This window comes from Lissotriton helveticus, chromosome 5_1, assembly GCF_964261635.1.
Source record: "Lissotriton helveticus chromosome 5_1, aLisHel1.1, whole genome shotgun sequence".
Classification (NCBI taxonomy): domain Eukaryota; kingdom Metazoa; phylum Chordata; class Amphibia; order Caudata; family Salamandridae; genus Lissotriton; species Lissotriton helveticus.
This window is the reverse complement of record NC_136065.1, coordinates 1,881,092,631-1,881,104,889: the sequence shown is the minus strand read 5'-3', so window position 1 is coordinate 1,881,104,889 and position 12,259 is coordinate 1,881,092,631. Positions and strand designations below refer to the sequence as shown.

Genomic DNA, 12,259 nt, shown 5'->3' with positions numbered 1-12,259 from the left:
ATAGCATAGCATAGCATAAAAAAAGCATAGGATAGCAAAACATAGCATAGCATAACAAAACAAAGCATAGGATAGCAAAACATAGCATAACAAAACACAACATAGCATAGCAAAACACAACAAAGCATAGCTTAGCATAACAAAACACAGCAAAACATAGCATAGCATAACAAAACAAAGCATAGCATAACATAAAGCATAGCAAAACAAAACATAGCATATTATAACAAAACATAGCAAAGCATAACAAAACAAAACATAGCAGAACATAACAAAACATAGCAGAACATAACAAAACATAGCATAACATAACAAAACAAAGCATAGCATAACAAAACATAGCATAACAAAACAGCAAAATACAACAAAACGTAGCATAGCATAACAAAACACAACAAAACATGGCATACATAACAAAACAGCATAGCAAAGCATAGCAAAACATAGCATAGCATAACAAAACACAACAAAACATAGTATAGCATAAAAAAACACAGCATAGCATAGCATAACAAAACAAAGCTTAGCATATCATAGCATAACAAAACATAGCATAACAAAGCATAGCATGGCATAACAAAACATAGCATAACAAAACATAGCATAGTAAAACATAGCATAGCATAATAAAACACAACAAAACATAGCATAGCATAACAAAACATAGCATACCATAACAAAGCATGGCATAGCAAAACACAACAAAACATAGCATAGCATAACAAATACAACAAAACATAGCATAACAAAACAACACATCCCCTCACCCTCACATCCCCTCACCCTCCCTCACACCCCCTCACCCTCCCTCACACCCTCACCCTCACACCCCCTCACACCCTCTCACCCTCTCACCCTCACACACCCTCTAACCCTCTCACCCTCACACCCCCTCTCACCCACTCTCACACCCCCTCACACACTCACCCTCACACACCCCTCACCCTCACACCCCCTCACCCTCACAACCCCTCACCCTCACCCCTCTCACCCCCACACCCCCTCACCCTCACACACACCCTCACCCTCACACCCCCTCATCCTCACACCCCCTCAATCTCACACCCCCTCACCCTCACACCCCCTCAACTCACACCCCCTCACCGTCACCCACCCTCACCCTCACACACCCTCACCCACCCTCACCCACCCTCACACACCCTCACCCTCACACCCCCTCACCCTCACACACCCTCACCCACACACACCCTCACCCTCACACCCTCACCCTCACACACCCCCTCACACACCCTCTCATCCTCACAACCCCTCACCCTCACACCCCCTCACCCTCACACCGCCTCACCCTCACACACCCTCACTCACCCTCACACACCCTCACTCACCCTCACACACCCTCACTCCCTCACCCCCCTCACCCTCACCCCCCTCACCCTCACAACCCTCACACCCTCACTCACCCTCACACACCCTCACACACCCTCACACCCCTCACCCTCACATACCCTCACTCACCCTCACACACCTTCACCCTCACACCCCCTCACCCTCACACCCCCTCACTGACCCTCACACCCTCACCCTCACCCTCACACACCCTCACCCTCACAACCCTCTCACCCTCACAACCCTCTCACCCTCACAACCCTCTCACCCTCACACCCCCTCACACCCTCACACCCTCACACCCTCTCACCCTCACACACCCTCACACACCCTCACTCAACCTCACACACCCTCACTCAACCTCACACACCCTCACTCAACCTCACTCAACCTCACTCACCGTCACTCACCCTCACTCACCCTAACACACCCTCACCAGCATAGCATAACAAAACATAGCGTAGCATAACAAAACACAGCATAGCATAGCATAGCATAAAAAAAGCATAGGATAGCAAAACATAGCATAGCATAACAAAACAAAGCATAGGATAGCAAAACATAGCATAACAAAACACAACATAGCATAGCAAAACACAACAAAGCATAGCTTAGCATAACAAAACACAGCAAAACATAGCATACATAACAAAACATAGCAGAACATAACAAAACATAGCATAACATAACAAAACAAAGCATAGCATAACAAAACATAGCATAACAAAACAGCAAAATACAACAAAACGTAGCATAGCATAACAAAACACAACAAAACATGGCATACATAACAAAACAGCATAGCAAAGCATAGCAAAACATAGCATAGCATAACAAAACACAACAAAACATAGTATAGCATAAAAAAACACAGCATAGCATAACAAAACAAAGCTTAGCATATCATAGCATAACAAAACATAGCATAACAAAGCATAGCATGGCATAACAAAACATAGCATAACAAAACATAGCATAGTAAAACATAGCATAGCATAATAAAACACAACAAAACATAGCATAACAAAACATAGCATACCATAACAAAGCATGGCATAGCAAAACACAACAAAACATAGCATAGCATAACAAATACAACAAAACATAGCATAACAAAACAACACATAGCATAACAAAACATAACAAAACAGCATAGCTTAACAAAACAACAAAACATAGCATAGTAAAACAAAACATATAATAGCATAGCAAAACATAGCATAACATACGAAACACAACAAAACATAGCATAGCATAACAAAACATAGCATAGCAAAACAAAGCATAGCAAAATAAAGCATAGCATAATAAAACAAAACATAGCATATCATAACAAAACATAGCATAGCATAACAAAGCATAGCATAGCAAAACATAGCATAGCATACCAAAACATAGCATAGCATAACAAAACGCAGCATAGCATAACAAATCAAAACATAGGATAGCAAAACATAGCATAGCATAACAAAACAAAATATAGGATAGCAAAACAAAACATAGCATAGCATACAGCATCACTCAGCACCACTACAGCATCACTCAGGGGCACCACAACATCACTATGCGGTACCACAGCATCACTGAACGCCACAGCATCACTCGTTTGCCATCACAACATCACTCAGCGCCACCACAGAATCAATCTGTGCAACCATTCAACAACAACTGGTTCAAATATGTTCTCTCAATGTTTCAAGCTTCATTACAAATGTAACAAAAATATGTTAATATTTCACTTCTGTTCTTGAATTTTCGTCACAATAAAATACACTGAACATAATCTTCTTAAAAGTTATGTACAAAAGTTTCAACTATTGCCATTATAAATTACAATACATTTTATTTAAGTATTAATTATTTTAAAAAATTAAAAGCCATTGTTATTTGTAATATCAATACATGTAAGTCACGTAAATACAACACATATTGCAACACAGATGCTATAGGTGTCACATTTGCAAAAGTTATAACTATTGTCATTGTAAATGACAAAGATATTAATTTCGCTATTTTCAAAAACAAAACATGAATAAAAAATGTGTCATTTACAATACCAATAGCTCAAACTTTCCTAATGCGAGACCTATTGCATTGCAAATGCTTGTCTGTAATTGCAAAGCTCTAATCGGCATAGAACTAGTGAACAGCACGTGCAATATATGTTTACAAAAGTGACAAACTGGTTATTTGGAGCCTTAGGGGAAATTGGAGAGGGAAAGGGGTTGGGGACCACCAAGAAGGGCAAAAATTTTTACAAAAGCTAAGAACTGGGTATATAAAATCTTGGAGGGAACTGGGCAGTGTAAGGCAAATGGAAGAGGTTAGTGGAGAAGAAATGAACTGTTCAGGATTCAAACAGCAATCAGCATATGATTGTTTTTAATCAAACTGGCAGCAGCTTATAAGGGAAATCTGTTAAATGTGTGATTTTTTTCCCCGTTAAGCGCTCACCCCATGTAAAACTATTGTCAGAGTAACATGGCTACATTTGCTGGAGTCACAAGACTATATGTGTGTTTAAGTCTTACTTGCATAAGCAAATATTTTGAATTAAAAGTCCAAATCTGCACAAAAGATTAATTTGTTCTTGCAAATAAATGTACTCTTGTGCAGTGTACTCCACAATGTAATTAAAAACCCACATGAGTAAATCCCTTCGAGGGTGAGAATGCGAAATGAACACCTCCGTAATTAGGGGCCGATTATGATGGCGGACGGACCTGAGTCCGTCCGCCACTATAGAGTAGGAGGGACCGTCCTCAGGGGCAGCGGCGGTCCCTTCGTGCAAATTAGGATGTGACCGCCACCCTGGCGGTCACATCCTGTATTGTTAACATTGCGGCGGGTGCTGCTTGAAGCAGCACCCGCCGCAATGTTAAAAATGTAAGTTGTGCATTTGCATGCACAAAGCGGCAGGCACTGCGCGGTGCCTGCTGCTTTGTTCACGCAAATGCAGGGGGGTACCATAGGTACCCCCCATGTGCATCCCCCACCCCCCTTCACCCAGGGGGCCCGCAACGGCCCCCGAAGTGAAGGTCTGTATGCTTTTCCACGGCGGAAAAGCCGCCGTGGAAAAGCAAACTTTCTACACAATCGTAATATGGCTGGCGGTGTCTGATAGACACCGCCAGCCATGTTAAAGCTTTTCCGCCGCGGTCGGAAGGCGACCGCGGCGGAAAAGCTGTGGACAGATTTCTCGACTCACCGCCATCCTAATGTGGTGGTGGGTCTTCTGAGGCTCTGCAGAGGATTTTCCGCATCCTCCGGGCCGGCGGTGGCATCCGTCGGCCCGGAGGATGCAGAAAATCCTCCATCATAATCGGCCCCTTAGTGAGGATGTAGCAGAAAACGTTTTTCCATGGAGAAAAATCTTAAATAACAAATAAAAAAGTACAGTAATACACATATCTCCATGAGAAACATGCTACGCATGGCCTTACTTTGGAATTCTCAAACGTTTTCCAGTAGTATGGGAAGAGTTCTATTTGTAGACCAACACTAATACACAGCCCAAATTCCACCCCATATAACTACAAGGGGAACACAGCGGGAACTGCAGTCCATGGAATGAAGCTGCAGAAAATGCAAAACAAGGATGGGTTCTAGCTTATGATACGCTATACTGTTGTGATGCCCAGTGCAAGGTCAACATGGCTAGGCCAATTTCGTCTGGTGATTGGTTGGTGGTGGTAAGAAGATCACAGTGCATGCAAGCATCAGTGCGGGTAGCAACATCACGTGGTCAGTCTTTCGAACTGCAGTGGGGACTTCCTTTGCCAAACCTGGAAGGAAGACATTTGCTCCCAACCTCAGTGTAATAAAATCTCAGTAAGAGTCCCATTAAGGATATGATGATATTGACATGCACACATCATAACAACACATCTAGTGGTGCTCACACATGTTAATAGACCAGCCCCCCAGCATGCTAACCCACAACTAAAAATTAGCCGTCGAGGTGACAAAGCTCAAATGAATAGCTAGAACACCCAACCATTTAAGAAGCCACAACCAATAGGAGAAGAGATTACGTACTAGAATAATAAGAACACATGCCCCATTGGCAAACACCACAGTTAAATAGGTATGTATTGACAGACACTGGTTAAGAATGAGCATCACAAGCGCTTTCCCCCCATAGAAGCACCCTCCATTTTAAGCTGCAAGCCTACCACCAGGCGTAAAGGTGTAAGCGGCAGCAATGTGAGATACAAGGTAAAGACAACATATAGAGACTGCGAGGTCATCAGTATTGGACCCTCAATACTTGTTTAGTTTGTGAACTATTGTACGCTGTTGTATTGTGCTAAGCTGCTGCTGTCCAATGCTACTTCAAAGCACTGAAGCTTGTTATTAACAGTGAAGTCAAGAAGTGAAGTACTTGAATATTGTTGTGTTAGTAACACACCAGAATGGTACTCACGTGCATCTTGAGCATACTGAATGACCTGAGGTGGGAAGAGGAGGCTGGGGGTATACTTGCATGAAAAAATTACTTTCCCTGATGGCTTGAAAATTGGCCTCAGGAAATGTCTGCATAATCTTTAGAGTGATGTCGGAGAGATCTCTTATGCAAGTGCTCTGTTCTGCTCTACCTGCTCACAGCTACCTGAAGAGGTTCAAAGAGATGAAGCTGAAAGTGCTGCAGCGCTGGAGCCGGCAAATCCTGAAGGGCCTGCACTTCCTGCACACTCGCTGTCCACCCATCATCCACCGGGACCTCAAGTGCGACAACATCTTCATCACAGGGCCCACCGGCTTCGTGAAGATCGGGGACCTTGGACTGGCCACCCTGAAGAGCGCTTCCTTCGCCAAAAGTGTAATAGGTATCACTTATGGAGCTCTACTACTGTATAATTATTGGCTTTGCTCTGGGGGTGTGGGTGGCACTGGGTTCAATCTCATCGGCTACAATTTAAATTGAGCAAAATTCATAGAGTAGCGTATGCATCAAGATAACACTGCATAGAATCAGTAGAAACAATTATCAAAAATAGACCAAGTGGGAGTGCCCACCTGTTAGAAAGTAGTTGTATTAGTGGTGGGAGTAGGAGTTGTAGTTATTGTAGTTCTGGTACCAGTACTAGCGGTATCAGTAATGGTATGAGTAGGTGTAATTGTTCTTGCAGCGCTAGATATACCACCCTTAGAAATGCATGAATTAGTATTAATTTCAGCACTACTTCTAGTGGTAGACATATTCCTACTAGTAGTTGCAGTACTACTAGGAGAGGAAAGGTTTTACTGATATGTGTAGTAGGAATAGTAATGGAAGCAATGGAAGCAGTCACAATATTAGTTCCAGTCATTCTGTCCCTATCGATAGTATCAGTAGTACTTGTTGCAGTATGTCTAGTAGTAAGAGCCAGAGTAAGGGTTCAAGTAGTAGGATGAAAATAGTTATAAAAGTAGTATCAGTATAAGTTCTAGGTGTAGTGGTTGGTATCCTGGTGCTTGTAGTAGTACAAATACTAGTACTGGTACTAATTGGAGTAGGTAGGTTATGTATATAGACCTATTAGCAGCAGTACACATAGTAGCAGTAGTAATGCTAGCAATAATTGTAGAGGTGCAATTATTTGTAGAAGTGATGGAGGACTACATTAAGGTGAGAAACATGTTTTATTTTTTATCTGTTACTCTGTAAAAACCTTTGAGATTTAGTGGCACAAAAATATTCTGATCAAATGAATTAATGAATACATTGAGGCGCATTCATAGTTATATAATGGTAATCCCTTCAGAGGGCTTCCACATAGGAGTCACTGTGAAGACATTAGGTCCATTTGTTTTCTGAGTGCTAGATCATTGCCTTTGTTGTTGGTGTTCGTGGATCCCTCCTTCCGTAGCCGACGTCCCGGGAGTGCTGACACCTGCCTCCTCCCAAGCTACCATGAATGTACAGGACTTGGAGAAGGTTTTATAGGATGAGTGCAGGTGGTGTCACGGATATACCAAAGGTGATGATGGAGTAGCAGATAGTTAACCGGTGTTACTGATTTTAACACCCAGGGTTTCTTCTCAGCTACTAATCTTGCTTGGTGGTGTACTTGAAGATGGGAATTGTGGTGTTTTGTCAGGCTGAGGTTGGAGTAGTAATGTCTGGAGTTGGTGCTGCCTCTTACTACTGATGCATGGTCTTGGGGAAGGGTGAGGGGATTGAACAATTGAATGCTATGCGTAATATTAGGGGAAGGAAGCGGCGGGATGCCGACCTCAGAGATGATCTTGGTATCGAGAGTCGTTTAAGTTTATGACTTTGATGCTACGGAGGTTTGGCGGATCAACCATGCGTGGTGAGCACTGAGCTGAAGAAATGTTGGTGATGTTTTTCACATGTTCTGTTTTACTTCTCTGAACTTCACAAAAAGCTTTGTTATGCAACAAAGAGACAGAGTAGGTTGTCGTCGGCCATGATCCTCACATTTAAGATATATTCAAGACTAGCAGCGACAGACAAGGTCTTTGCAATCTTCTCCACAATACTTGACTGAGATCTGAGTCGAGGGGACAGAGTTTGAGTCATTCGGAATCTCTGTACATTAAGAAAACAAACCAAGTAAGGAGCAGCAGCTGATGGGCGATGGTGTAGGAGTTCATGCTCAGTCTTGCTGAAAGTCATTCTGAGATCTAGACAGAGGACATGGCTTAAGGGTCTGGATAGTTCTAAATAAAAACAAATTAATAAAAACTAGAAAGAACCTAGGGCCCGATTAGGATGGCGGTGGGACCGCCACCAACAGCCCATCGGTGGTTGTCCCACTGCCATCGGACCCATCACATCCGCCTGCCATATTTCAATGGCCGGCCGATGTGTGGCAGTCGGAAAGACTGACCGCCACACATCCGACGGGTTCCTTGCGCCCGCATGTGCTGTGGAGGGGGTTGTAGTCCCTACATTGGTGGTTGTGCCAACCAGGCACCGCTGTAGAGATTACGATGTCCCTTTCTGCCCGCCTGTTCATGGCAGTTAATCCACCATGAACAGGCAGGTGGAAATGGACTTTGGGGGACCGTAGCGGGCCCGCCCCCCACCCCCCCCTGCTCCTACTGCTTTGTAGTGCAGGGATATGTAAAGTATCCCATTTTTGCATTGCTGCGGGTGCTACAGCCAGCAGCACCCACAACAATGCAATATATAGGCATTGCGACCGCTGTGGTGGCGGTCGCATCGTAACAGCAAGTCGGGCAGACCCTTCTACGATAGGGTGTCCGCCCGCCATCCTAATCAGGCCCCTAGATGGTGTCTTAGAAAAGCAAACAAATACTCATTACCTGGTAAGGGTCTAGATCAGGGTTCTCCAAAGTCGGTCCTGGAGGGCCAGGTCCATGCCAGATTTTTAAGATAACTACATTTATCTAAATGGGGTTTGGGGATATGCTAAACAACTGGCATGGATTCCGTCCTCCAGGACCAACTTTGGAGAACCCTGGTTTAGACGATGCTACATAGAAAACAAATAAAAAAAATAAACTAGTAAAAGTCTAGATGCTACTATGTAAAAACAACTAAAACTTATAACGGTCTGCATGTTATGTTATATGAGTTTATAACGCGCGCGGCTACTCATGAGTGTCCCGGCGCAGTGCCAAGCGGGGTGTGTGCAGTGGGCTTCAGGTAAATAGATGTGTTTTCAGTTTCCTCTTGAACGCAGCTGGATCCTGGATGGTGCGCAGGGCAAAAGGAAGAGCATTCCAAGCAACCGCCACTTTCACTGCAAATGAGCTGCCCCCTAACCTCTGAGGCTTAAAACGAGGGTCCTGAGCATAACATAAGAATGAAGAACGCAGGGAGCGCGCAGGAACATAGAAGGAGAGATCCCTCTGCAAATAGACAGGACCACAACCGTGGGAGGGCCAGATCCAAAAGTTTAAATTTAACTCCACCATGGGGAGCCAGTGGAGAGAGCGCAGCTGTTGACGGACACTGTCTCTAGCCGACAGGCCCAATAAGAGTCTGGCTGCCCTATTTTGAACCACCTGTAACTTTTTCAGCAGGTAGCCCGGGATACCAGCATATAGGGCATTGGCATAGTCCAGCCGTGACAGAATCAGCGCACAGGTGACCGTTTTCCTCACCGCCTGGAGGCAAGAGAGGAAAGAATCTTCTGAGAGTTTTAAGCAGACCATAACAACAGCCAGCCAGCTTCTTGATGTGTTTATTCGAGAAGGAGAGACATTCGTTAAACCAAACCCCCAGATATTTAACTGGCTTCCCCGACGAGGTAGGTAGTGGAAACTCAGGTGGCCAGAGCTGCTCTCTAAAGTTATGGCGGAATTTACCAAATAGCAGACTCTCTGACTTTTCTTCATTACACTTCAGCTGTGCTTCCGCCAGCCATTTAAAGATAGATGATAGGCAATGTTCAACCAATAGTACAGAGTCCGCGTCTTTGTCCCAGGTAAAAAGCAGCTGGGTGTCGTCAGCGTAAGCCATCACCTTGGCCCCCAGCTCCTCCACCAAGTATATCAGAGGAGTAAAGTAGATATTAAAAAGAAGGGGGCTAAGGGAAGCTGCATAGTGCTGTATCAAATAAAAAAAATATGTAACCTAGTAACTGTTTAGATTGTACTGTTATACAAAAGTAAATAAATAATTAAAATCCAGGAACGGTCTAGTTGGCGCTATTTAACACCAAACAAATTCATTAGTGAATAAATCCACTCCTGAAGGTGGCTGGGCGCCATTCGTCTGAGGTCCTTGCACCCATCATGGAAGAGACTGGTTCACGTGAGATTTTCTCACACAGGTGGTGGCCCCCCCTTGTCGAGAATTCTTGTCTGCCAGTGTGCAGTTGAATGTGGACTAGCGCCACGAAGTTGTTGTAAGACGACACATCACCGCTGTATAAAATACCACACACGAACCAATCTTGCTATGAGATTGTTATCCGCTTGGCATAATCACTGCCCTGTTAGTAATGCTGACGGCGTCCTACGCACGTCTGGCTCTGTTGTTTGGTACCTGTCTGCAGGATGCGCAGCCATTATCTGGCAGTCTGTAACTAAGCGAGCCAGACACGTGGGCAGCAGCCGAGAGAAGCCAGGCTCGCAGACGGCCAGACACTGGGAAAGGCGAGACGGTCAAGCCACGCTTCTTTTAACATGTGACCTGGAAACACGCTCTAATTGCTGTATTTTTCCACCACCATTGCGTTGCTTTCATGTTTATTTTAAATATTTTGCTTGTTTATGATTTTAAAAACTAGTAGTGAGTAAGTAGCCTCTTCACAGAGCCACACAGTTACGAGGCAAAATGACATGCTGAGCTGGAACCTCTTGCATAGAAAGGGATTCCAGCTCCGGTGTGAATACCAATATGCAAAAAAATATTCTTAAACTGGCAGTTCTGCAGCCCCCGATGATTCCTCGGCGGTGGGACCAACTTCAAGAAACACGGTGATCCAGTCTGTGCATGCACAGTGATCTTCTGGGATCCCTGATCCTTAAGTTGGGGCCCACGGGGCGTACCAGGTTTTTAGGGTGTGCGAGCGTGCCCGTGTTCCGGATCCTTATCCATAATTCAGTGGGAGAACTCTAAAGCCTTGTCATTGACGAAAGCCAAGGGTTGCATTTTTTAAACAGATTGTATTAGCTTCAAATATAATTCCAATCAAATCCGCTGCTATACATGTACATCAAACTTTTAGAAAACAAATATCTACAAACTTGCATTGAAAATGAAACTGAAGTAGGTGAGCAAAACAAAAACAGAACATACAACTACCGATAAAATATGAAGTATTAATGATATAATATCTAAAGGTCGTTGAATAAAACATATCTGTAAAACATGTGATGCTAGTCTCAAACAGAGCTCCTCAGCGTGTTGCTAGCGCCTCATAGATTAGAGGCTCGAGGCACTATTCCACGGACTCGACAATTCTCGCTCCGGTGCCTACTCGACTCACGGGGTCACACTCTGCGACTCTGGGCAATAGCTTGCTTAATCTCCACTACGGCCCCTCGTGGCGGGATGCCTGGCTTTCACCTTGTGGATACCCTGCCGGGGTATCTCACAGGGGAATACTAGGACGGGTTCCCTAAGCAAGCGCCTTGATACCTTTGGGTGATACGTGCGCTATATAAGTCGCAATACATACATACATACATACATACACTGAGGGAGTGCAGTTTCATACCTGGAAGCAAAGCAATGGCACGGACTTCCTTTGCACCTTCGTTACACTACCATTAGTATTATATATTATATATATATATACATAATAATAAAAAAAACAAAAAATAATAATAAAAAAAAAAAATACACGTCACCTTAAAGACCTCCACTGGCTACCCGTCAATAAGAGGATCACCTTCCGACTGCTTACCCACGCACACAAATCACTCTACGACATCGGACCAGATTGCCTCAACTCACGACTGTCCTTCTACACCCCCTCCCGCCAACTACGATCCTCCAGCCAAGCCCTCGCCACTGTACCTCGCATCAACAAGACCACCATGGGAGGCAGATCCTTTTCATACCTGGCTGCTAAAACATGGAACTCACTCCCCGCTTACCTTCGCCTTACCCAGAACCACCTGGCATTCAGAAAGCAACTTAAAACGTGGATATTTGACAAATAATCCAGTGCGCTATATAAATTCTATGACTTGACTTGACTTGACTACCATTGATCTCATTTCATAGAAGCATCTAAAAACTTGGCTATTTTCTTCATCCATTTAATCTACATGTGTTCTACTCCTGTCTGTTACGCTTCCCTGTAGCCTCGCGACTCCTTTCGAGGTCGCTGTGCGCTTGACAAACTAATTTTATTCATTCATTCATTCAATTGGCTAAAAACAGCCCACAGGTTCATTCCATTTTATACACCATTTTAATTTACTGACTTTACATCAGGGGTGTCCAGCGTTGGTCCAGAAGGCTCAGATCCATGTTAGA

At 44.1% G+C, this 12,259-nt stretch overlaps 1 protein-coding gene across 1 annotated transcript in view; it reads left to right on the top strand.

The window, feature by feature from the left end:
• Positions 1-12,259, top strand: part of WNK4 (WNK lysine deficient protein kinase 4) — a 410,636-nt gene that overhangs the window by 212,916 nt on the left and 185,461 nt on the right. Inside the window, exon 3 of the mRNA XM_078645359.1 lies at positions 5,956-6,176. Within this exon, the coding sequence (XP_078501485.1) occupies positions 5,956-6,176 (221 nt within the window). The remainder of the gene's footprint in view (positions 1-5,955; positions 6,177-12,259) is intronic.